The 27,030-nt window shown below is 50.0% G+C and overlaps 1 protein-coding gene across 5 annotated transcripts in view; it reads left to right on the forward strand.

The window, feature by feature from the left end:
• INF2 (inverted formin 2) overlaps positions 1 to 27,030 on the forward strand; it is a 72,094-nt gene that overhangs the window by 20,173 nt on the left and 24,891 nt on the right. For 3 of the 5 annotated variants that reach the window (XM_029064248.2, XM_029064250.2, XM_029064251.2), the window contains exons 2-7: positions 10,223 to 10,622; positions 15,347 to 15,462; positions 16,407 to 16,566; positions 19,722 to 19,755; positions 24,750 to 24,891; positions 25,851 to 25,992. In XM_029064248.2, coding sequence (XP_028920081.1) covers positions 10,232 to 10,622; positions 15,347 to 15,462; positions 16,407 to 16,566; positions 19,722 to 19,755; positions 24,750 to 24,891; positions 25,851 to 25,992 — 985 coding nt within the window. In that variant the 5' untranslated portion in view covers positions 10,223 to 10,231. Of the gene's footprint in view, positions 1 to 5,606; positions 5,699 to 10,222; positions 10,623 to 15,346; positions 15,463 to 16,406; positions 16,567 to 19,721; positions 19,760 to 24,749; positions 24,892 to 25,850; positions 25,993 to 27,030 lie in introns of those variants that run through there. The other 2 variants (XM_029064249.2, XM_029064252.2) reach the window with 2 other exon arrangements.

Raw genomic sequence — 27,030 nt, forward strand, 5'->3', positions numbered from 1 at the left:
TCCCTTCCTCTCCTGTGGTTTCAGTATAGACAGCTGGGTGAGGTCCTGGAGGAATTTCCGGGTCCTGGGCCAGTTGGCCTCTTGGAAAATTATGAATGGGCCCCAGGCACATGCTCGACTAGGAGACTGAGAAGAATAATGTTTTCCCAGTGTTTAGGGCACCCCCAGCCAACCCACCACACCACCCCTACTCTTCTGGGTGTAGACCCTTTCCTTTGGCCACAGGAACTCCCCCAGAAATTAATATCCATGGGGTGAGCTCACTTTGACTTGGTTGGAGATTTCGGGGCCTAGAAGGCCTTAGAGAAGCAGTGGCCTGGCCTCAGGGCTTGGAAGTCAGAAGAACCTGCGTTGTAATCCTGGCTCTGCCATGTAGCTGCTGTATGACCTTAGGTAAATTACTTAACTTCTCTGTGCCTCATTTGCCTCAGCTGTAAAATGGGGATGAAGACTGTGAGCCCCATGTGGGACAGGGACTGTGTCCAACCTGATTTGCTTGTATCCACCTCAACACTTAGTTCAATGCCTGACACAGTAAGCGCTTAACAAATATCACAGTTATTATTATTATTGTTGTTATTTTTATTCCCCCTTCATATCTGACAGATGATCACTCTCCCAGCCTTCAAAGTCTTATTAAAATCACATCTCCTTTAAATAGTATTTTTAAATGGTATTCATTAAGCACTTACTATGTGCCAAGCACTGTTCTAAGCGCTGGGGTACATACAAGGTATTCAGGTTGTCCCACGTGGGGCTCACAAGTCTTCATCCCCATTTTACAGATGAGGTAACTGAGGCACAGAGAAGTTAAGTGACTTGTCCAAAGTCACACAGCTGACAGGTAGTGGAGCTGGGATTAGAACCTACGATCTCTGGCTCCCAAGCCCATGCTTTTTCCACTCTGCACTTACCATATGCCAAACACTGTTCTAAGTACTTTATTCACCCCACCCTTGGCCCCACACCATTTATGTACATATCCGTAATTTATTTTATTGTCTTTCTCCCCGTCTCTAGACTATAAGTTCCTTATGGGCCGGGAACGTATCTACCAACTCTTCTGCATTGTACTCTCCCAAGTGCTTAATGCAGGGCTTTACACACCACAAGCACTCAATAAATGCATTTGATTGACCTAGAGTGATAAGGAGTTTACATTTAAGTTTGAGCTTGGATCGTGTCTGTCATAAAATAGAGGTCACCTTGTTTTCCTCTCTTGGAATCCAGAAAGTTTGGGGATTTTCCACCCAAACAATTCTGGTTCAGATGCCACAGGGTATATTCACTGAGAAAAATGCTCCTCCTTCCCCTCCTAGTCCCTGCCACCACCACGAGGATAAACTCTTGCTATCCCTAGAGACAACAGCAGCTGGATAAATGTCTGCCCCATAAACAGCCGTGTGAAGGAACATACCATATACCAAAGCCTACAGAGTCCAATCAGGGGGTGGGGATGGAAGAGTCGGACACTGGGACAGAAGGAAGTTGAACTCAGCCTTACTCCTTCCTCTCACTGAGGGAATGGGGTTTTTCTGTCCGGAGACAAAAAGTTTTTGAGTGTGTCACCTGCTGGTGAATCTGAACCAGCGGATGTGGTGGCGGGTGAAGGTGGAGGGGCTTGAATATTGGCTAAAGAGGGGAGAGGAAGGAGGCAATGTGATTTGAACTGTGGGAGGCTGGAACAGCAGATGCCTGGATTTCCTGCAAGTGTTGAGATGTTATGCACGTCTCTGCCGAAAGTCCTGCGAGGTTGGTGTCAGATGGATGAATTTATACTAATTCGACCCTTTCACTCACAGAGTTAAATGCCTCAAAGTGATGTATTTGTTCAACACAGGGACCTGCAGTGTCCCAATGAACCAGGCAAGACTTTCTGGAGATTAAAAGTCTATCCAAATGAGATGATTTATCCATTCCCCAGAAAAATGGCCTCAACCCCCACACACCCAGGCTTCTTTTAGGGGAAAGTCAGGGTGCAGAAGCCTGAAGGGGCTGAGGGAGGTTAATCAATCAGCGGTATCGATGATGGAGGCTGATACAGTAATCAAGGCGGGATAGGGTAAGTGACTGGATTAATCTGGTAGCAGTTTGGATGGAGAGGAAAGGGCGGATTTTAGTGATGTGAAGGTTGAACTGATAGGATTTAGTGATGGATTGAATATGTGGGTTGAATGAGAGAGAGGAATCAAGGATAACACCGAGGCTGTGGGCTTGTGAGACAGGAAGGCAGGCAGGAAGTGTGTCTGCTAATTCTGTTGCACTGTACTCTCCCAAGCGCTTATTATAGTGCCCTGCACATAAGTGCTCAATATATACAACTGATTGTTTGAAAGGTAAGTCAGGGAAGGTTTCTTGGAGAAGATGTGATATTGTTGTGGCAGGGAATGTGTCTGTTGTATTGTACTCACCCAAGTGCTTGGTACAGTGCTCTGCACACAGTAAGCATTCAACAAATACAATGGAATGAATTAGTAAGGCTTTGAAGATGGGACGAGCGGTGGTCCGTTGGCTAGATCTGATCCAGGCTCTCCTGCTTGTAGGCAGCCCCTGCAAGACTATTCCAGGCAGAGGGCAGCATTCAAGTCTGTTTAGTTCTTCTCTGCCACAGCCCAGTTCTAAGTCCCCGGGCCACAGCCTCTCTGAACCAGCCATTTACCAGTCCCAGGGCATAGAAGAGAGTCAGTCACCTGCTCCAAAATGAATGCTCCATCATGCCACTTTTTTATGGTATTTGTTAAGTGCTTAGTATGTGCCAGGTACTGTACTAAGCGCTGGGTAGATACAAGGTAATCACGTTGGACCCAACCTCTGTTCCACATGGGGTTCACAGTCTTAAACCCTGTTTTACAGGCAGAGTAACTGAGGCAAAGAGAAGTAAGGCAAAGTGCCCCAGGTCACATAGCAGACAAATGGCAGAGCCAAGATTAGAAACCGGGTCCTTTTGACTCCTGGGCCCATGCTCTATCCATTAGCCCATGCTGCTTTTCAGTGACCCCCATCTAGACTGTAAGTTCCTTGTGGGCAGGGAATGGGTCTACTAAGTAATCAATCAGTCAAATTTATCGTACATACAGTGCTTAGGAAAGTACACTATAACAGAGTTGGTAAACCTCCCTGCTCACAAGGAGCTTACAGTCTAGCTGGGAAGACAGACGTTAACATAAATGAATTGCGGAGCTCTGGAGCTGAGTGTGATTGAAAGTTGCAAATCAAGTGCAAAGGCGATATAGGGGAGTGGGAGAAGAGGAAGTGAGGGTGTAGTCAGGGAAGGTCTCTCAGAGAAGTGTTTTTAATGAAGCTTTCAAGGTGGGGAGAGTGATCATCTGTGGGATAGCAAGGGGGAGAGAGTTCCAGGTCAAAGGCAGGACGTCGATGGGAGGTTGGCAGTGAGATAGATGAGATTGAGGAACATTGAGTAGGTTGGCATTAACAGAGTGAAGTGTTGAGGCTGGGTTGTAGTAGGAAACCCAATAGGTAAGGTAGGAGGGGGCGAGGCGATTGAGTCCTTTAAAGCCTCTGGTAACGAGTTTCTGTCTGATGCAGAGGTGGATGGGCAAGCGCTAGAGGCTCTTGAGGAGTGAAGAAACATGGACTGAACATTTTTGTAGAAAAATGATCCGGGCAGCAGAGTGAAGTATGGTCTGGAGTGGAGTGGACAGGTGGCAGGGAGGTCAGCAAGGAGGCTAATACAGTAATCAAGGTAGGATAGGATAAATGCTTGGATTAACGTGATAGCAGTTTGGCTGGAGAGGAAAGAGCAGATTTTAAGGATGTGAAACCGAGGGCCCAGCGCTCTGTCCCACCCCTCCCTGACCGCACCCCACCTCAAAATAGATTCTGGGGTTGAAGGGAAGTCAGTGAGGCTCTTCATGGCGTAGTGGCTAGAGCTCAGACCTGGATGTTAGAAGGTCATGGGTTCTAATCCAAGCTCTGCCACTTGTCGGCTGTGTGACCTCAGCCAAGTCACTTCACTTCTCTGGGCCTCAGTTCCCCCTTCTATAAAACGGGGATGGAGACTGTGACTGTGTCCAAACAGATTTACTTGTGTCCACCGCAGCACTCAGTACAGTGCCTGGCACAAAGTAAGCACTTAACAAATACCACAATTACTATTATTATTATTGTCCTCTTCTCCCCAGCTTTCTCAGAGGAAGGAGTTCCTCACAAGTGGGGGTTGAGGTGGAGGACAATGTCCAGACTCTTCTATTTGTCCTTGCTCTGTGAGATAAGCACTACATTTCTGAAGTTGGCCTGTTCTGCACCTGGTGCAGGGATGTGGCTATCCTTTAAGAAATATGAGATGGTTGAGGAGAAAGATCAGGTCTAGAGATGTAGAATTGGGAATCATCCACAGAGAGGTTGTAGTTGAAGCCATGGGAGCAAATAAGTGGAAAATAGAAGGGAATCCAGAACTGAACTCTGAGGTGAGAAGACAGAGGAGGAGCCCATGAAAGAGGCTGAGAAGGAGAGAGGGGAGAGGACGGTATCAATGAAGCCAAGGATGGATAATGTTTCCAGGAGAAGTACCAACTCTATTGCATGGTATTCTCCCAATAATAGCAACAATAATAATAATTGTGGCATTTGATGTGCTAGGAATTATACTAAGCGTTGGGTTAGACACAGGATAATCAGGTTGGACACAGTCCCTGCCCCTCATAGAGCTCATAGAAAGCACTCAATAAATACCATTGATTAATTGATTTTATAAGAAAACATGAAAAAATGTTGTGGAAATCTGTGGAACTTAGAGCAGGTTGTTGGGTTGACCCCCGTCCCTCTTTCTTGCTCTGGGTACTTCCCTCCCAACTTCCTGTACGAATGGAAGCTGCCTCGGACACCAGTCTCGACGGCAGGAGCCGGGGCTGAGGGAAGCTGAGAGTGGCCAAAAATTTTGAATAGCTTGGCATAGTGGAGAGATCATGGGCCTGGGAGTAAAAGGGTCGTGGGTTCTAATCCCGGCTTCGGCACTTGCCTGCTGTGTGACCCTGGGGAAGTTATTTCTCTTACCTGGACCTCAGTTTCCTCATCTGTAGAATGAGGATTAAGACTGTGAGCCCCAAGTGGGATAAGGACTGTGTCCGACCTGATTTCTTTATCCACCCTAGCACAGTGCCTGGCACACAGTAAGTGCTTAACAAATACTACAATTATTAGAAATTCCAGCCATAAACGGGGTCAGTGTCCTCGCTGGGCCAGACTGGGGACTGATCCTAGGTGAGTCAAAGGGAAGTCCCTCTAGCTTTGTTGGGGGGAGGATCTGGCTGAGTAACAGCATGGGGAAGTAAGTTTAGGGGAACTCTGCATCAGGAGAGAGGCCAGGAGTCCTGGGATCATTGGTCACCAGGAGCAGGCAGGGGTGAGAGGAGGAGACACTGCACTAACTTAACTTCTGCACCATCAGCTCTTCCCTACCAGACTGGTTTCCAGAATATGCACACACGCTGCCTGGGATTTTTGTTTTTCACTTTCTACTCGTCTCTTTCTTTCTTTCTTCGTCCATCTCCCTCCTCATCTTCCCTGGGGCCGAGAGCGGCTGAACCTGACTCAGAAGTTTAGTCAAGGACAAGCGGCAGCTTTCCCCGTGATGCCAGGCCGTGGCCTTCTGTGGGGGTTGGGCCAGTGAACGCAGCGTGGGGTCCTTCGAGTGGAATCTGGGCCGTGCCACATCCCCTGGCAAGCCCAGCACACCAAGGTAGCATCAATCAATCATTTAATCATATTTATTGAGCACTTACTGTGTGCAGAGCACCATCTACTAAGTGCTTGGGTGACTCTGGACTATAGGTTAATTGTGGTCAGGGAAAGCAACCAACTCTGTACTCTCCCAAGCGGTTAGTACAGTGCTCTGCACACAGTAAGCGCTCAACAAATACGCTTGATCAGTGGATAGAGCATGAGCCTGTGAGTCAGAAGGTGATGGGTTCTAATCCTGGCTCCACCACTTGTCTGCTGTGGACCTGGGGCAAGTCATTTCACTTGTCTATGCTTCAGTTACCTCATCTGTAAAATGGGTCTTAAAAGTGTGAGCTCCACGTGGGACTGGGACGAGTCCGACTGTATTGGCTTATGTCCACCCCAGCACTTAGTACAGTGCCTGGCACATAGTAAGTGCTTCGCAAATACCATCATCATCATTGATTGATCGAGAGAGTACAATACAACAGAGCGGGTAGATACATCTCCTGCCAACCATCTTCCAGCCACCCATGTGCAGAAAGAGACCCGGGGCAGGCAGCAGAACAAGGGGCTCCAGCCCGTCCAGGTGACAGCACATGGGGCACATGTGAGGTGGGTGTGTGGGGGCGAAAAGGAGTGGCCCGTTGCCGGCAGCGTGGCAGCGGCTGACCAGGTAAGGCCGGGCCTAAGGCTTCCTCGCCCCCCAGCATGGGCAGCTTCTCTTCTGTGCGCCGCGGACCCCACCGAAGGAAGGAGAAGAGCCTCTTGCCCTCCCCCTTCCACGTTCCCCTCGCTTCGGGTGGAAGAGTATCCCTTGCCCGAGCCTCTGGCCCTGTGCACGAGACAGACTAGACCCGTTGAGGCAACCGATTGGGGGATGCCAGATGGGGCAGAGCATCCAACACCCCTTCTTCTCTTCCATGGGCCACTCCCTGGTCCTCCCCTGATCCTCTCCTGGTCCTCCTCCTCCAGGGTGCGGGAGCTTCCCGCATGTCTCTTCCTGGAGCTCAGGGGAGTGCTGCCTGCCCTAGGCTTGGCACAGGGGGTGAGGAGGTTCTCCAGAGGGTATCTCTGCCCCTGCATCCCACCAACTCTCCAGGCCGGCAGGCCCCCGTGGGCTGGACCAGAGCCCCGGCCAGGACCAACCGAGGCCTCAGGGAACCACAGGAACCGCCGTGGGCTGTCACGAGTCTGGAACTTACCATTCTGCCAAGCCACCGCACCCGGGCACCGGGGGACGGGGGCAGGGAATGGGGGTGGCACCCAGGGCAACACCAATCCCGCAATCAGTGTCATTTCTTGAGGCTGTACACTACGCAGAATACTGTACAAAGTTCTCAGGAGAATACAATAGAATTAGGAGTCAGGATCCCAGCCCTCCAGGAGTTTACCATCTAGCCAAGGGGAGAAGTAAACTAAAATGAAATACAGATAGGTGAAGCAACTAAATATAAGAATCTGCAATGTTAAGGAGTGGCCTGGTGGACAGAGCCAGAGGTCTGGGAGTCAGAGGACCTGGGTTCTAATCCCTGTTCTGTCACTCGTCTGCTCTGTGATACCGGACAAGTCACTTAACTTCCCTTTGCCTCTGATACCTCATCAGTAAAATGGGGATTACAAGTATGAATTCCCTGTGGGACAGGGACTGTGTCCAACCTGATTAGCTTGTGTCTACCCCAGCTCTCACTTAGTACAGTTCCTGCCACATGGTAAGCACATAAAAACCATAAAAAAGAAAAAGAAAAAAGTGCTCAGGGTGTATGGACTCCAAGTAGTGCATTAGAGAGAGGAAATGAAAGATTGGTCAGGGAAGGTTTCCTGGAGATTTTTTATTTTAATCAGGTCTTGAAAGTGGGGAGGACAATGGCCTGCTAGATGTGAAGGATTTGGGATAACCTAAATTGGCCAATCTCTCGACAACGAACAGGGAAATCCCCCTTCCCCGTGCTGGATCGTGCTAAAGTGGCAACCTTGACTTAGCACACTTCCTGAAGGGTTGCAGAATGGCTCCCTGAGGTCCCAATCAATCATATTTATTGAGCGCTTCCTGTGTGCTGAGCACCATACTGAGGTGCCTGGGAGAGTACAGTAGGAGATACAGCTTGATTGGCATTCCCCAGTGACCGAGGTCACTTCTTGATGCTTGGCCCTTCCAGGGGGACAGTGACACTTTCAGATCAGCTGGGGGCCTTTGAGCTTAGGCAGAGCAGTGTGCTCTAGCACGTCCCAGCTGCCCTCTCCCTGGGCACGGTCCTGTCCTCCCAGAGATCAGTCAGTCGGTCAGTCGTATTTACTGAAGACTTGCCATGTGCAGAGTGCTGTACTAAGCGCTTATGAGAATCCAATAAAATGATATAACAGACACCTTCCCTGCCCACAGTGAGCTTACTGTCTAGAGGGGGAGACCGACATTAATACATGAGAAGCAGCGTGGATAGAGAGCGGGCAGCTGAGTCAGAAGGTCATGGGTTCTACTTCCGGCTCCTCCACTTCTCTGCTATGTGTACTTGGGCAAATCACTTCACTTCTCTGGATCTCAGGTATCTCATCTGTAAAATGGGGATTGAGACCGTGAGCCCCGCGTGGGACAGGGCCACTTCCAACCCCATTTGCTTGTAACCACCCCGGCGCTTAGTTCAGTGCCTTGCACCTAGTAAACGCTTAACAAATACCATTATTATTAATAATATAAATAACTAAAATGAGAGATATATACACAAACGCTGTGGGGCTGGTGGGGGGGGGGTGAATGAATAAAGGTGGGAGAAGAGAAAAGGAGCACGATGAAAGAGAAAAAGAAATTTCTTCTTGGCGATGCAGCGTTGCAGTAGCAGCCTTGTAATATCCTGGCTACATTTGCATTCGCAGGACTGACGTGCTTCCAATTGTTCTATTGTGGAGTATTAGGCTGCCCCCTTTGTGGCAGAAATGGCTTACTGTTCCTCCCAGTTGTGCAGGCTCAGCCCCAGAGAGCAACCGAGTTCCTTTTTTGTAGCTAAGGCTCCGGGGATGCAACTGAAACCTATCAATCAATCATGTTTACTGAGCGCTTACTGTGTGCAGAGCACTGTAGCAAGCCCTTGGTTGAATATAAGAGTTGGTAGACACAGTGTGGCTTGGTGGAAAGAGCCCGGGCTTGGGAGAAGCGGTGTGTCTCAGGGGAAAGAGCCCGGGCTTGGGAGTCAGAGGACGTGGGTTCTAATCCCAGCTCTGCCGCTTGCCAGCTATATGACTTTGGACAAGTCACTTCACTTCTCTGTGCCTCAGTGACTTCATCTGTAAAATGGGGATTAAAACTGTGAGCCCCACGTGGGACAACCTGATCACCTTGTATCCCTACAGTGCTTAGAACACTTAGAACACTTTGCAAATAGTAAGAGCTTAACAAATACCACCATTATTATTATTACTTGGGAGTCAGAGGACGTGGGTTCTAATCCCAGCTCTGCCACTTGTCTGCTGTGTGACCTTGGGAAAGCCACTTGACTTCTTTGGGCCTCAGTTATCTCATCTGGGAAATGGGGACTAAGACTGTGAGCCCCACATGGGACAACCTGGTTACCTTTTATCTATCCCAGCGCTTAGAACAGTATTTGGCACATATTTAGGACTTAACGAATATCATCATTATTATTATTATTACCTACAGTGAGTTTTGAAATCTACTGCACCCTGCATCTTTGACACCGTAGTGCCATCGGTGAGGCTCAAGGCTTTCTTTCTGCAAACCTTAATTTGCAGCATTTGGGGCATGGCATATCTGAGCCCAGCCCTTTTTGCCAGCCGGACCAAACAAGCAATCATTGATATTTATCGAGCACGTACTGCATGCAGAACATTATACTAAGTGCTTGGGGGAGTTAAGTAAAATAAAGTTGGTAGTCACGACCCCTGCAGACAAGAGACCAAGCAATAAGTCAGTCAGTGTTGGTATTTGTTAAGCGCTTACTATGTGCAGAGCACTGTTCTAAGCGCTGGGGTAGACATAGGGGAATCAGGTTGTCCACATGGGCTCACAGTCTTAATCCCCATTTTACAGATGAGGTAACTGAGGCCCAGAGAAGTTAAGTGACTTGCCCACAGTCACACAGCTGACAAGTGGCAGAGCCGGGATTCCAACTCATGACCTCTGACTCCAAAGCCCGTGCTCTTTCCACTGAGCCATGCTAAGTCAGTGGCATAAAAGCAGTCCTCCCTTGTGGTCTGATTTCAGATTTTCTGTTGGTTTGTTTGTATGTTAAGTGCTTACTATATGCTAGGCACTGTACTAAGTGCTGGGGTAGATGCAACCTTATCAGGTTGGACCCAGTCCATGTCCCACATGTGGCTCACAGTCCCAATCCCCATTTTACAGATGAGGTAACTGAGGCACAGAGAAGTTAATTGTTTAGTTCCTCCTCACCCCTTGACTCGTTGCCTTTCAGCTTTACCTCCTTTCCTACCAAGCTGTGACCTGCTGGCTAGTAGCAGTCCACATGGCTCCCTTAACCGACGTCCTTCTCTCTCCTTCCTTCCCCTTTCTCTCTCCGTGCTGGTCCAGGTAGCCAAGATGTCGGTGAAGGAAGGCGCGCAGAAGAAATGGGCGGCCCTCAAGGAGAAACTGGGGCCCCAGGACACGGATCAGACAGAGGCCAACCTGGAGAACGCCGAGCCGGAGCTCTGCATCCGCCTCCTGCAGATCCCGTCGGTGGTGAATTACTCCGGCCTGAAGAAGCGCCTGGAGAGCAGCGACGACCCGTGGATGCTGCAGTTCCTGGAGCAGTGCGGGCTGGACCTGCTGCTGGAGGCCCTGGACCGCCTGTCTGGGCGGGGTGTGGCCCGCATCTCGGATGCGCTGCTCCAGCTCACCTGCATTAGCTGCGTGCGGGCCGTCATGAACTCGCACCAGGGCATCGAGTACATCCTCAGCAACCAGGGCTATGTCCGCAAACTCTCCCAGGGTAAGTGTGGCCTAGTGGATCGAGCCTGGGCCTGGGAGTCAGAGGGACCTGGGTTCTAATTCTGGCTCTGTCCCGTGACCGCCTTGGGATCTTGGACAAGACATCTAACTTCTCTGGGCCCCAGTTACCTCATATGTAAAATGGGGATTGAGAGTGTGAGCCCTAAGTGGGACAGGGACTGTGTCCAACCTGGTAGACCTTGTGTCTACCCCAGCACATAGAACAGTGCCTGGAACAAAGCTAGTACTTAACGAATACCTTAAAAAGGTGTTCCCGTACCGGGGGGATTCCCTGAAACCTGTGGCATGAGGCCGACGGATCCAGGGAGGGGCCTTTGGGGAATACCTCCTGCCACAGCCGCTCAGCAGGAGAGGCAGCACGGCCTTATGGTCGGCGCCCAGGGATGAGAGGTGGATTAACTGGATCCTGGTCACTGGGTGTCCCCCCAGAAGACACGTACCTGATCTCTGGGAGCTCCAGTTTTCTCATGGATAATGTTTTGGTACCCTACTTTCAGCATTCTCAGCGTTGTTGGGGAGACACGTGAACCACTTGGTAGGTTTGTGCTTTGGGAAAATAGAAAGTCTGCAAAGTCTTGAAAGGAGTGAACAGGACAAAAACAAAACCGCCTTTCCCCAAATCCCATTCCACTAGGGTGAGGGCATCTACTGGAGCTGGAAGAGGACAGGTTCTAAATAACTCAAAAAAACCACTTCCTTCCCCAGTTGGAAGTGAGCACATGGAATCCTTTCCCACAGAGAACTGGGCAGCCAGACACTGCAACAGATCTCAGCGGGCTTTGAGTGAATCCATGGGACACTGGAAGAAGAGGGAGGAGTGAGTATTTAGGGGTACAGACTCAAGGGATGCAGTAGGGTGGAGAGATGAGCGACTAGTCAGGGAAGGCTTCCTGAAGGAGATGTAGGGCTTTGAAGATGGGGAAGATGCAAGATGGAAAGGATCTGGGGGCAGGTGGGTGAGTCTCCTCGATGGTGTGGACCAACAGGGAAATCCCCCTTTCCCCTACTGGATCATGTTGAGCTAACAACCCTGATTTAGGATCCATTCCGAAGAGTCATAGAGTCACTCCCTGGGTCCTACCATCACCAGGTTAGCTAGGCACAGCTTGGTTGGCATTGTCTAGTGATCAAGGTTATCCCCTGGTAATTGGGCCCTTCCAGGGATGGAGAGGGGAGAGTTAGGGATGTTGGACTGTCCGTGCTGGGTCGCTGGAGGAGGGTCAATGAGGGAGAGGAGAGAATTAGGGGTGTTGGATGGTTCGAGGTGGGAGAGTCAGGGATGGAGAGGGGAGATTTTGGCGTGTTCGATGGTCAGGAGATCATCTAGCACACAGTTCCTTCAAGTATCCTGTTGCCCCTTGGAGACAGAGTCCTGACCTGGACAGGCTGGGGGCTAACCCAGGATATCATCCCTCAGAAGATAATAATATTACTATCTCTTGCCCCCATTAAAACCTGTTGTCTTGGAACGCAGATTCAGAAAGCTTTGTGAGGGGTTTCCAACCTCTTTTCAATCAATCGGTGCTATCTATTGAGCACTTACTAGGTGCAAAGCTCTGTACTAACGCTTTGGGAGAGTACAATACAATGGAATTAGCATTTGGCTTCTGTAATTTCCATCCTCTTGCCCTGTTTCCCAATATCTCCCTCCTCCCCACCATCCCCAACTGCCCTCCTCCCGCTCCCATTCTCCCCCGGCTCAAAGGCACCGACTGCTGCCCGGGTTCACTGGTTTTCCCCCACCGGCTCCAGAGAAATGGAAAGGAACAACAAGAAATCTGAAATTCACCAATCCCTGCTGTTTTCTGCCTGCCTTCCCAGGAAGCGCTGGGCACATCTTTCCTAACGGCTCAATCGAGAAAGACCTCAGCATTCGCTGAGTCTTACCAGTTACACGAATCCATAGGTGTGGGTGTCTGTGGAGTGGGACAGCTTTCTGACGGATGGCCAGTCAACGTGATGGGAGGAAGGAGCTGACGGGAGATGCCGGTGGTGGTTCATTCTTGGCAGAGTCAGGCAAAGGTTTTTCAGGCGACAGGTTGGAAAATGCATGAAACGAGGGAATCTAGCAGAAGAAAGGAATGGGCTCCAAACATCGTCTAGCAAAACAACAGTTGGTACAGAGTTTGAGAAAAACATGCTCGTGTCTGCCAAGGGAAAGGGGAGTCTTCCATAAAAGGGGGTGGGTAAAAATACTCCCAAGAACATGGGGCGGCCCAGAAGAGAGGCCTAGTCGTGTCCAGCTGTGCAGGTCACTGATGCACTGCAGGCACTGATGCCCTGTGGTCACTGGTCCAGGGAAGCCACCAGCACGTTGCAGCCACTAGTGAGAAGCAGTATGGCTTAACTGGGTTCTATTTCCAGCTCCACCAAGTGTCTATTGTGTGACCTTGGGCAAGTCAACTCACTTCTTTGGGCCTCAGTTATCTCATCTGTAAAATGGGGATTAAGAGTGTGAGCCCCATGCGGGACGAGGACTGTGTCCAATCTGATTAACATAATAATAATGTTGGTATATGTTAAGCGCTTACTATGTGCCAAGCACTGTTCTAAGCACTGGGTAGATACGAGGCAATCAGGTTGTCCCACGTGGGGCTCACAGTTTTAATCCCCATTTTCCTGATGTGGTAACTGAGGCACAGAGAACTTAAGTGACTTGCCCAAAGTCACACAGCTGAGAAGTGGCGGAGCCGGGATTAGAACCCATGACCTCTGACTCCCAAGCCCGGGCTCTTTCCTCTGAGCCATGCTGCTTCTCCCACAGTAAGCTCTTAACAAGTACCATAATCATCATCATTATAATTATTATTATAACTAATGCACTGCAGGCACCAGCATACTGCAGTGACCAGTACACTGCAAACGCTGGTGTCCTGTGGTCACGAGTGCACTGCAGTCTCTTCTGCACCGGTGCGCTGCAGTCATCGGTGCCCTGCAGTCCTCGGCACACTGCATTCACTCGCGCGCTGAGGTCTCTGCCACATTTGTCCTGGAGGCCAGTCCATTCAGGGTACAATTCAAGACAAGCCTGTTCTAAGATCTGGTTCTATCCCCGAAGTGGTGGAATCCGTGTTTTTTGTGCGTTCATGGGATCGTGGGATGGGTCGGCAGATCAGGGAAGTCTGAGGGCAGGAGGGGAGTCTGGGAAAGCACCTTGGGTTCACTGAATGTATCTCCCTGCCTTTAGTACTTCCTGGTGGGAGCTGGGGTATCCACGTTATAGGGTAGAGGAGGCCGGAGGAGAGACTATAAAGCCAGCAGAATGGACGCTCTCCTTCAGTTTCCCAAAGGAAAAATTCACAAGCCATTTGAAGTCATCACCAGGACTGACCAAACACCTGTTGGGAAACGACACCGTACTGAGAGCCTGACAATAATAATAATAATGGTGGTATTTGTAAAGTGCTTACTATGTGCAAGGCACTGTTCTAAGCGCTGGGGGGATATAGGGTGATCAGATTGTCCCACGTGGGGCTCACGGTTTTAATCCCCATTTTACAGATGCGGTAACTGAGGCCCAGAGAAGCGAAGTGACTTGCCCAAAGTCACACAGCTGACAAGTGGCAGAGCCGGGAGTCGAACCCATGACCTCTGACTCCGAAGCCCAGGCTCTTTCCACTGTGTGCAGAGCACTCTTTGGTGTTTTGGTTTTTTATGGTTTGTGTCGAGTGCCTGCTACATGTCAAACACTGGTCTAAATGCTGGGGTTGGTACTTGTTAATTAGGTCGGACGCAGTCCCCGTCCCGCATGGGGCTCACAGTCTAAATTGGAGGGAGAACAGGGATTGAATCTCCATTTTACAGTTGAGGAGACTGAGATGCAGAGAAGTGAAGTGATTTGCCTTAGGTCACATACAGAACTGGGATTGGAATCCAGGTCCCCTGACTTTCTGGCCAGTGCTCTCTCGACTAGGCCATGCTGCTTCTCAGCACTGTTCTGAGCACCGACTCAGTACACTGGACCCCTAATGAGAACAGAGGGCTGTTCTGGGACACTTATTGGGTGCAAGTCATTGATTGTACTGAACTACTGTCTGTAAAACACTGTATATTGGGCCCCTACCCTGTGCAGAGCCTTCTATGTGCAGAGCACTGTACTAAGTGCTGGGAGAACGTACCAAAGCCCGTTGTTGGGAAGGGATAGTCTCTATCTCTTTCCGAGTGTTTAGTACAGTGCTCTGCACACAGTAAGCATTCAGTAAATGCCATTGAATGAATGAATGAATGAAAAGATGTGTCCCTAAGGCTCCTGACATCTAATGCTGAGACATTAGAAATAAGCTGATGAATACTCATCGGTGGAAAGTGCTTTGGAGTAGATTCACAAATGACATCAGTTAATCACCCAGCAATGGAGAAGCAACATGGCCTAGTGGAAAGAGCATGGCCCTAGGAGTCAGAGGACCTGGGTTCTAATCCCAGCTCCGCCAAGTGCTCTGCCAGTTGCTAGCCGAGTGACCTAAGCACAAGTCGCTTAGTTTCTCTGGCCCTCAGTTTCCTCAACTGTAAAATGGGGATTCAGTATGTGTTCTCCTTCCTACTTAAGGCTGTGAGCCCTGTGTGGGACAGGCATTGTGTCCAACCTGATTTGTACTTACCCCAGCACTTAGAACAGTATTTGATGCATTGGAAGCACTTAACAAGTACCCTAAAATGAACAAACGAAGCCAGCCTGAAAGCCAATGCTGAGGCTTCTCTCCGCAGCCCTGGACACGTCCAACATCATGGTCAAGAAGCAAGTGTTTGAGCTGTTGGCCGCCCTGTGCATTTACTCTCCGGAAGGACATGAGCTGGCTTTGGACGCCTTAGAGCACTACAAGGCAAGTGACTTGGACCGGGGCCCGTATTCTGTGCATGAAGCATGCGCCTGAAAGCCTGGAAGACCTGCTGGAGGGGGAGGGAGTACAGCTGGAGAGGCCTGAGTACCCTGGGTGTCCTAGAGAACCAGGGAGATCTGCTTGGGCTAGGCAGTCAGTCACTTGTATTTATTGAGCACCTACTGTGTGCAGAGCACTGTATTAAGCGCTTGAGGGGAGTATATAACAATATAACAGGCACATTCACTGCCCACAACAATCTTACAGTCTGGGGATGGGCCAGAGTTGGGAGCAGCACTTGTTCTGGCCATTTCCCAACCCCCAACTTTGGTCCCTCCTTCCCTCAGAGCACCAAAACCCAGAGCGTCATGGGTGAGAGCCAGCAGACTAGACCTGGCCCTGCCTGCTATTTGATCTCAGACACATCCCTTAGCCTCTCTGAGCTTCTTTTTTCCCATTTTTATTTTTTGATAGTGTTTAAGTGCTTACCATGTGCCGGGCACTGTACTAAGTGCTGGGGGTAGATACACTCTAATCAGGTTGCACACAGTCCATGTCCCTCATGAGGCTTACAGTTTTAATCCCCATTTTCCAGATGAAGTAACCGAGGCCTGAAGAAATGAAGTGATTTGCCCAAGGTCACACAGCAGACAAGTGGCAGAGCTGGGATTAGAACCCAGGTCTCCAGACTCCCACTCCCAAGGTCTTTCCACTGTGCCATGTAGCTTCTCTGAAAAGGGGGGTGAGAACCCCTGTCTCCCCATACCTTCTGAGGATGTTGTACATGTAAAATGAGATCCCAGAGGAGAAGAAAGCGCTTTGGGAAACTAAAGGCCTAGGCTGATTCTGGAGGTCATGACGCAGTAACGGGTTGCCCAGGGTATCAGCGGCTGGTGACTGGCTGGTGGTAGTGATCCGTGTTAAGTTTCCCTTGCCTTGTGTTCCAGACGGTGAAGAACCAGCAGTATCGCTTCAGCGTGATCATGAGCGAACTCTCCAACTCGGACAACGTGCCTTACGTCATTACCCTGCTGAGCGTCATCAACGCCGTCATCCTGGGCACCGAGGAGCTGTGGGCCCGAACTCAGCTCAGGAATGAATTCATAGGTAACTGCATCATGGGCAGCCTTTTCTTCACAGAGGGAAGCAAGACTTTCACTCTGCTCAAGGAGGGCACCGATACATTTGGGGATGAGCGGTCTTGAGAGTCAGCAATGGCAGAGGGAGAGTGGGGTTTTGGGTGGTCTATCCTGGGTCACTGGACGGGGAGAGTCAGGAATGGAGAGGAGAGAGTTAGTGGAGTTGAATGGTCTGTGCTGGCTCACTGAGGGGAAAGTCAAGGATGGAGAGGGGAGAATTGGGAGTGTTGGATGGTCCGTGCTGGGTCACTGGTGGGAGAGTCAAGAATGGAAAGGAGAGTGTTGGGGATGTTGGATGTCCATGCTGGGTCACTGGTGGGAGTCAGGAATGGAGATGAGAAAGTTAGGAGTGTTGGATGGTCAGTCAGTCGTATTTTTTGAGTTCTTATTATATGCAGAGTAATGGACTAAGTGTTTGGGAGAGTACACTGTAACAATAAACAGGCACCTTCTCTGCTCACAACAAGCTTACAGTCTAGAGGCTGGGTGGCCCATGCTTGGTCACTGAAGGGAGACTCAGGAATGGAGAGGAGAGACGGGTGTTGGATGATCCATGCTGGATTACTGGAGGGAGAGTTAGGGATGGAGAGGAGAGAGTTAGGGGTGTTGGATGGTCCATATTGGGTCACTGGAGGGAAAGTCAGCGTAGGAAAGGGGAGCAGGGTGAGGCAAAAGCAAATAATTGAAATACACAGATAAGCAATGAGATCAGGTAGGAGGAGATCAGGACCTGGTTTTACTGGAAAGATTACTCATCTGCCAGCTCAACACCTGGAGAGAGTGGACACTACCCACTCTTAGGCATTTCTGGTTTTGTTGTTGGGTCTCAGTTGGCTCAGTTACCTGTGCTAATGTGGGGTTGGAAGCACGTAAATAAGCCAATCCTGCGACCTCATTTCAGCTATTTGCTTTCCACCTCCTCTCATGACGAGATTGGCTCCCAGGGAACCTCTGCCTCTTTTTGAACTCCACAGCCTACTCCTTCCCTCATCGGCCTCTGGAGAAGGGTGAATGGATTCCAGAGGGCAAGCACCAGGCCAGAAACAATCAATCGTCAGTCATATTTATTGACTGCTTACTGTGTGCAGAACACTGTACTGAACTCTCGAGAGAGTGCAGTTTAACAGATTTGCTAGACACATTTCCTCCCCACAAAAGCTTACATTCTAGAGGGAGAAGGAGCAGGTGGGAACTCTGAATTTCTCCCTCCTTTGGGGGCCACCAACCCCTAGGAATGAGTATCAGCTCTGATATGTTTCAGCTTTACTGTTTCTCCAGCAAAAGTCATCCAGGGTGGAAAGAGAAGCTATTAGTCTCTCTCAGCCTGGTATCCCCTCAGAGATTAGAGGAGGGGGTCTCCTCCAGGCCCTTCTTTTCACTTTTCTACCTTCCTTCATCTCTTTCTGCAGGGAATATCTCCAAGAAGAAATTCTCCTCACTGACTCAGTCCTTAATATTTGACAATATATCTTAATTTTTGTTCAACCTGCAGACTTCTCTCTTCCCCCTTTCCCCAACCTACCACCTACCTGATTGATTGCATTCAGCTAATCAGTCAAATAACATTTATTGAGTGCTTGCTCTGGGAAGAGCACTGTACTAAGAGCTTGAGAGAACAATAGAATAAGTAGAAATCATCTCTGCCCTCAAAGAGTTTACAATCTCCTGGGGGATACATGTACTAAAACAAATTACTGGCAGAAGGAAGCAATAGAGTATAAAGATATGTATATAAATGGAGTGGGGGAAATAAGTCCCCAGGTTGAGGCATGGCAGGGCTGAAGTGGCATTTGTTGGGGATGTAGGGTGGAGAGTTGAGCTCTTAACCAGAGAACAACTCCTGGAGGAGAGGTAATTTCCAAAGAGCTTTGAAGATGGGAAGAGTAGTGGTCTTTTAATGTGTTGAAACAGAACTACTCATCTTTGACCCAAATCCTGCCCTTCCCTTGACTTTCCCATCACTGTAGACAGCACCACCATCCTCCCTGTCTCACAAGCCAATAACCTTGGCATTATCCTCGACTCATCTTTCTCATTCTACCCACATGTTCAGTTCTACCTTCACAATGTTGCTAAAGTCCTCCCTTTCCTCCCTATCCAATCTGCCATCCCGTTTGGTCCAAGCACTTACCCTATCCCCCCATGACTACTGCATCAGCCTCCTTGATGACCCTCCTTCCCCCGTCTCACCTCACTCCAGTCCGTACTTCACTCTGCTGCCCGAATCATTTTCCTGCAAAATCATTCAGTCCATGTTTCCCCCCCTCCTCAAGAACCTCTCTAGTGGTTGCCCATCCACCTCCGCCTCAAACCGAAAGTCCTCACCGTCAGCTTTAAAGCACTCAATCGCCTTGCCCCTCCTACATCACTTGCTGATTTCCTACTACAACCCAGCCCACATACTTTGCTCCTCTAATGCTAACGTACTTAAAGTACTGCAATCTCATCTGTCTTGCCGCTGACCCCTTGCCCACATCCTGCCTCGGGCCTGGAACTCCCTCCCCCTTAATTTCCGACAATCACTCGTCCCACCTTCAAAGCCTTATTAAAATCACATCGCCTCCAAGAGACCTACCCCTACAAGCCCTCATCTCCCCTACTTTCCCTTCCGCGTCATCCTTGCACTTAGATTCGTACTCTTTCTTCACCCCACCCTCAGTCCCTCAGCCTTTATGCACCTATCCGTAAGTCATTTTACTGTCTGTCTCCCCTTCTAGACTGTAAGCTTGTTGTGGGCAGGGAATGGGTCTACCAAGTCTGTTGCATCATATTCTCTGAAGAACCTATTGCAGTGCTCTGCAAACAATAAGCTCTCAATAAATACTACTGAGAGAAAGCCCTGTGATCCTGGTGGTCTTAGAGACCAGGACAGGAGGGTGACCTCCATGTGGGGATTGTGTTTTGTCTGGGACTCATTCTCTCTGACCTGGCAGGGTGTCCCCAGTGGTCTGAGTCTCAGAGAGCTAAGGGGGTGTGATCCCTTTCCTTCTGGGGACGGAGAGTGACATCCAGATGTCTTGGGACCAGTGGGAAGGCAGGCGGGAGTGTGGGGTGGCAGGAGGCTCTCGGGAGGCAGGGGAGGTCACCACCCCTCACCAGTCATCCTTCTGTCTGCCTTGGCAGGTCTGCAGCTGCTGGACATCTTAACCAAGCTGAGGTAAGCCCCAGCTCCCCGGTGCCAGGGCTCACACCTGGACAGAAAGACTGACTCCAGGCCCCGTCTCCACACAAACCATGTTCTTGGGAGTTCTCACAGGGAGATCTCATCTCTCTACGGCCCAGAGATCACCTGCTGCCTCACTGGGATTAATCAGTGCTGATGTCACTGTCTCTTGGGGGGACTGGCACTTACTGTGTGCAGGGCGCTGACTGCTGTAATAGGCGGCATCTTCTTCGAACGAAAGGACAACTATTCATGAACTGAGACCCTACTATTTGCACAGCACTGTTCTGGGCACCTACGGTTATATGATTATTATTATTATTATTTAAGTGTTTACTATGTATTGAGTGCTGTTCTAAGTGCTGGGGTAGTTATGTTAACCAGGTTACACACAGTCCCTGTCCCACATGAGGCTCACAGCTCAAGTAGGAAGGAAAATGGGGATTGCCCATTTTACTGTTGAAGAAACTGAGGCAAAGAGAAGTTAAGTGACTTGCAAAGGGTCACCCAGCAAGCAGTTGGCAGAGCCAGGATTAGAACCTAGATCCTCTGACTCCCGGACTCACACTCTTTCCACTAGGCTACTCTGTGCAGAGGACCATAGTGAATGTCTGCTGAAAGCTAAGCATCATACTGGGTAGCTCCTGTGTCCAAAATACTGTACTGGGCACCTACTTAATCAAGAACTCAGTCCTGGGGGTCTACCACGTGCAGAACCCTGAACTGAGCACTTCTGTTGGCAGAGCATCGTACTAAGTGCCTACTACGTGCAGGTCACTGTACTGAGTTCATTCTTTCAACAGATCGCTGGATCAGGCACTTAGGGGATAGAAGAGACATGAATTAGTGAATATCCCTTAAATAATGAGAGGAATAGATAGAAATGTTATATGCAAGTGAATAAATAATGTAATAATGTGTATGGTCTTTCGGCCTCCTGCAAGTTGGAAGCATTTAATAACAATAATAATAATAATGATGGCATTTGTTAAGCACTTACTATGTGTCAAACACTGTTTTAAGTGCTGGAGTAGATACAAGCTAATCAGGTTGGACAAAGTCCCTGTCCCACATGGGGCTTGCAGTCTTAATCCCCATTTTACAGATGAGGTAACTGAGGCACAGAGAAGTTAAGTGACTTGCCCGAAGTCACACAGCTGACAAGTGATGGAACTGGGATTAGAACCCATGACCTCTGACTCCCAAACCCTTGCTCGTTCCACTGAGAGATGCTTCTTTCATTCCTGTTGCCTCTTTAAAGATACTAGCAAGGATTTCAGCCACTGACCTGGATTCATTCTAACAGGAGGCTGTGCAACTTCCTGTGTTCTGAGCAACAAATATGCAGCCCAGGGCCCAATGCTCCTGGTGCAGGGGAACACTTCAATCCCTCCCAGGCCCAGAGCCCGGGACATGGGCAGGGGCAGAGAGGGGTTGGAGAGTTCATCTCATCCATCCTCCTCCATCTGGCGGTCCTGTGCTGAAATTTCCCTGAGATTCTGGGATCAGTCCCCTCAGAGAAGAGATTCCTGAATTCCCTTGGCTGCCAACCCCAGAGTCTAATGCCCCTCCTTTGGGTACCAACTTCGATGTCTCAGGCCCTTCCTTTGGGTGCTAACCCGGTGTCTCATCCTCTTCGCTATCAGATCGTAATTCCTCATGCTTCAGTCGGCGTCTGCATAGTCATTTAGCTGCAGACAGGAGTTGGTTGCATCCCTCAGAAAGGGACAAATGGTGAGGTCAGTGAGCCCATTTCAGTCATGCACATGTGGTGTGTCCTCCTGGGAAAGACTTAACTCAGGAGTCCAAAACACCTGCATTCTAGACCCAGTACTGCCCTGCAATGTGATGCTGGTGAGCCTGCAATGTGATCCTGGTGAGCCTCTTCATCTCTTGAGACTTCAGTCTCCTCATCTTTAAAATGGGGAGAATCACCCCTGACTCTCTGGGCCCCTGGGCAGGTCATAGATGGCATCTGATGTGAAAAACACTTGGGGAAGATGAGTGAACCAGGCCTCACTGGGCAGCAACTTTGGGGTCAGGGCCACTCCCAGAATTGACCCAGGCTGGTCTGCCCATCCTCCTCCATGTTTAGCTCCTGGATTTTCAAGCAGCTGGATTTCAGGGTTACCAAAAAACCTGCAGCAGAAGAGTGATAGAAGGCTTCCTTTTCTAAACGACCAGGCCTAAAAAATGCCATCCTACCCCCAGACCCTAGCTGCCCCGCACCTCCAACCTCCCCACTCCTCAGCCCTCCAGCCCAACCCTCTGTTGTACTTTCCCAAACATTTTGAAGCAGCATGACCTAGGGGATAGAGCAAGGGCCGGGAATCTAAAGGACTTGTCTTCTGTGTGATCTTGGGCAGGTCATTTAACTTCTCTGGACCTCAGTTACATCATCTGTAAACTGGGGATTAAGACTGAAAGCCCCATGTGGAACAGGGATTTTGTCCAACCTGATTAGCTTGTATCTACCCCAGCACTTAAAACAGTGCTTGACACATAGTAAGTGCTTAACAAATACCATCATTATCATTGTTATTATTATTATTATTATTTCATACAGTGTTCTGTCCACAGTAAGCTCTCAATAAAAGCCCTAGATCCTTGTGGATAGGGAATGTGTCTACCGACTCTGTTGTATTGTGCTCTCCCAAGTGCTTAGTACAGTGTTCTGTCCACAGTCATCGCTCAATAAGTGCAACTGATTGATTGATTGATTGACAACCTCCTAGTCCAAGTAAATCTTCCCTGAGAGAACCCAGCCCTGATATGATCTGGTGAGGAGTGATGAACTCTGCCTCTTTTATCCCCTCAAAAAGGTGCTAGTATGTCCATCTCCTGGCTCCACAGCCCAGTGGCTGATGCCCCTCTGCATCCTGCCCTGCCCCGTCCGGCCCTGCCCGGGGCTCTCCCAGGGCAGGCTGTGGTGCAGAACAGGGAATGCTGGATCCTGGCTGGATCAGTCCCTTAGGAAATCAAAGATTTAAGGTCCCAGAGGGGTTTGGCTGGATCCATGGAAGAATGGCTCATGCTGGGTCACTGGAGGTAATATCAGAGATGAAGGGAGGGAGAGTTCAGAGGGAAGGACGGTCCATCCTCAGCCCCGTGGGTGGGTGTCCAGTGGGCCACCGACACATGATTCCACCAAGCATCCTGGCAGAGATACGGTCCTAGGCTGGCCAGGAGACGTCACTGCCCCGGGGGCCCTCCCTCAGGAGCTGATGGTCTTACCTGAACACCTCATGTATGTGCTTTTTGTCATTTTTCTTTTTACCTAGTGTGATCCAGAAGTCCTTGGGTAGCTGAGGCCGGAGCAGACTCACGGGTTCTGAATTGTCTGGAGAACTGGCTAACGTAAACCCGGCTTCAAAGCCCCCAGGGTGGGCACTAGGAAAGGCTGAGGGGGACTTTTAGGGACTTCACAGAAACTTGCAGGGAGGGGCCCTGGATTAAGCGGGTCACCCCGCATCTTAAACCCCTTTATTTTATGAAAATCCGGAGTCAAAATGACCCCCTCTTTGCATCCCCCAACTTCCTTCCCCACACTTCCCGGCTGACTTTGACCAATGGCCTAATTCCAAGAGGGGTGTCCGGCTGATAGGGTGACCTCTGGACCGGACCCCCTTGGCCACTCACTCTCCACTCTCCACCCTCCCACTTCCTCCCCCCAACACACATACTACAGCACAAGGAACAAACCAGCTGGAAACCCAATTGTCCAATATAAAGCCAGATGTATGGCCACTGTTTGAGCTGATGAACCTGCTAAGGAAGCAGAAACCTGGCCTAATTGTCCTAAACTGAAATCGGCCACAAACATGGCTGCAAGAGTTTGGGTCTCTGGAGGATTCAGAGACACCTGGACTCACTCACAGACAGGGATGTGGCCACCTCCTCAAGGCCTGTCCATGCCATTTCTGACCAACCAAAGGAGACCAGTCTCCTTGGTGTTTAGCATCCCCTGGCCCAGGAGAGCTGTGGATCTGACCCCTTTCCTGCTGATGCCCTTCCACTTTCAGTGGCTCTCTTGGTTATTGGCTAGGAGTCAGTGAGGCTGGGGTGAGGGGCCTGGAGGCTTGGAGCAGTTCCGAGGGTGAGTCTGAGTCAGCCAGAATTCTCTGAAAACCGAAGCCATCCATATTGTCAGTCGGCTCTGATACCTTTACGATGTGGGGCTCCTTCCGTTCCCATGCACTTCGATATCCATCACAGAATTTTATGCTCCAGGCTTCCCTGTGAGGTAGGGAGAGGCAGGAATTATTCTTCTCATTTATCAGATGAGAAAAGTGAGGCCTAGGGTGATCAAATGACTTGCCCGGGACACTCAGCAGAGGCCCAGCTCTGTCTCTGTAAGCTTGTTGTGGACAGGGATTGTATCTGCCAACTCTTATATTGTATTCTCCCAAAGGTTTAGTGCAGTGCTCTGCACACGTGAAGCTGTCAATAAATACCACTGAATGATCGAATGAACCAGGCCACCTCCCAGTATGATTCTCTTATTCGTTGTCTTGTCGTTATCCATGGATGACTGAGAATCAGCTGTGTGCAGAACACTGGACTAGTGGCCCAGTGAGTGCAGGGCAGTGTCCTGGACATTTTCTGTGAGCTGCACCCACTAGGGCACGGCACTGCACCTACTGAGAGCAGGGCACTTTACTGGGTCCTTACTGTGAGCAGAACGTTGGAGTCACACCCACTGCAGAGCACTGTATCGGGGACCTACGATGTGCAGAACAGTGTAGTAGGTGCTTACTGTGAACAGAGTCCTGTACACAGCATCTTTTGTGAACAATGTATTAAACTGAGATCTCACTGTGTGCAGAGCACTGAAACCAGAGCACCAGACATCCGCCTACTGCAGAGCATTGAACCAGACCCTTAGGGGATGAGTGAGCGAAGAGTAAAAGGCGTTGTCCCTGTCCTTCAAGGAACTTAGGTTCTAAAGGCAGCTCCTGAATATCACGATCCACTTTTCTCTGTTCCAGAGACATCGAAGACGTCGATCTTCTCATTCAATGCGAAGCATTTGAGGAGGCCAAATCGGAAGATGACGAGGAGTTGCTGAAAATATGCGATGGGATTGACATGAGCAATCACCAGGAAGTCTTCTCATCCCTGTTTCATAAAGTGAGTGGCAGGGGGGTTTGGCCTGAAGGAAGTGGCAGAGAAGAAACCGACCAACAGGGCTTAGGCTCAGGGCTTAATCCTGAAAGCTTTCCCGGAGGAGGCGTCCTGGAGCCTCCCAGGGAGGGAATGACTGACCAGAGCAGAAAGACCACAAGACCTGAAGTCAGGATACCCAGTTTCTAATATTCATTCATTCATTCATTCAATCATATTTATTGAGTGCTTACTATGTGCAGAGTACTGTACTAAGCGCTTGGGATGAACAATTCTAATAATAATAATCATGGTATTTGTTAAGTGCTTACTATGTGCCAGGCAGTGCTTACAATGTGCCAGGTACTGTTCTAAGTGCTGGGGTGGGTACAAGCTAATCGGGTTGAACACAATCCCTGTCCCATGTGGGGCTCACAGTCTCAATCCCCATTTTACAGATGAGGTAACTGAGGCCCAGAGAAGTGAGATGATTTGCCCAAGGTCACACAGCAAGCAGTTGGCAGAGCCGGGATTAGAACCCATGATCTTCTGACTCCCAGGCATGTGCTCTATCCACTACGCTCCTTCTCAGTGAGTTTCTTGACCCAGCCCTATCACTTCATCTTGGGCAAGTCACTTAACCTCTCTGTGCCTCAGTTCATCTGTAAAATGGGGTTAAGATCTCCTGGACTGCTTGCGGGTGGGACATTGTCTTGTATCTACCTCAGCCTTAGGCACAGAGCTTGATACGACTGTAAGCCCATCAGTGGGCAGGGACTGTGTCTATCTGTTGCCGAATTGTACATTCCAAGCGCTTAGTACAGTGCTCTGCACAAAGTAAGCGGTCAATAAATACTATTAAATGAAAAAAATACTATTGAATGATACTTAATAAGTGCTGAATCTCAGCCGCTATCAGGAGCAGGGAGGCTGCCCTGGGTGGAGCCCCCTCCTCCACCCAGTTCAACCTGTCCCCTGTTTTTCAGGTGAGCCGCTCCCCGGTTTCCGTCCAGCTGCTGTCCGTCCTTCAGGGCCTGCTGCACCTGGAACCATCGCAGCGGTCCAGCCTGCTGCTGTGGGAGGCGTTGGAGATCCTGGTGAACAGAGCCGTGCTGCTGGCTGGAGATGGTGAGGACACCTGCTGCGCGTGTCCGATTCGACAGGGCACTCAGCTCCTTGTCCACCTCTGTCCCTGGCTGACGCCTCCGGAGAGTGGGGGCAGGGGGAGGTCCCCAGATGGGGGTGTCATCTGGGCAGGAGAGAATCAACTGTCAGTCTAAATCCTCATCTCTAGTTGGGATTGCTCCTGGCCGGTCTGCCCAGCAGCTTCTGGGCACCAGGGGCCTCACAGTTTGGCCAGTACCTTTCCTCGCCTTCCAGGGGTGCCAGTCTGGCAGCGACCCTGCCCACTGCGCCCACATCCTGCACCACAGTGTCTGGACTCTGCATGGGAAGGTCCTGGCTGTACCCCATGGTGGGAGGCGGCAGGGAGGAACACAAGAATGTAAAGCGGGTTGTGAGACCTATTCCCTGGCATCCATCAGTCATATTTATTGAGTGCTCACTGTGTGCAGAGCACTGCACTAAGCACTCGGGAAAGTACAATAGAACAGAGTCGGTAGACACATTCTCTGCCCACTCAAAGACACAGAATACCTCATCCCAGATGATACTTGAATCTGCCCCATTTTCTGTAACATATCTGCTGATCTCCCTGTCTCTCCTACCCCTGTGGGATGGGCAAGGTTTTTTTGGGGGGGGGGCAGTTCTGTCATCCCCATCTGTCACCCTCCCTCCCCACCCTAACCTCTTGCTTGAGCTGGCCCACCCAGAACCAGGAATCCCAACCCCCAGTTCCAGGCCTCCTTAAGGGGGTGGGTAATGATAATAATTATGGTATTTCTTAAGTGCTTACCGTGTGCCAAACCCTGGCTAAGCTCCAGGGAAGATACAAGATAATCGGGTTGGATACAGTCCCTGTCCCACGTAGGGCTCACAGTCTTAATCCCCATTTTCCAGATGAGGGAGCTGAGGCCCAGAGAAGTTAAGTGACTTGTGCAAGGTCATACAGTAGACAAGTGGCGGAGCTGGAATTAGAAGCCTTGACCTTCTGACTCCCAGGCCCGTGCTGTATCCACTAGCCCAGGGCAGGTATCTCTGCAGGAC

This window comes from Ornithorhynchus anatinus, chromosome 1, assembly GCF_004115215.2.
Source record: "Ornithorhynchus anatinus isolate Pmale09 chromosome 1, mOrnAna1.pri.v4, whole genome shotgun sequence".
Taxonomy (NCBI): Eukaryota; Metazoa; Chordata; class Mammalia; order Monotremata; family Ornithorhynchidae; genus Ornithorhynchus; species Ornithorhynchus anatinus.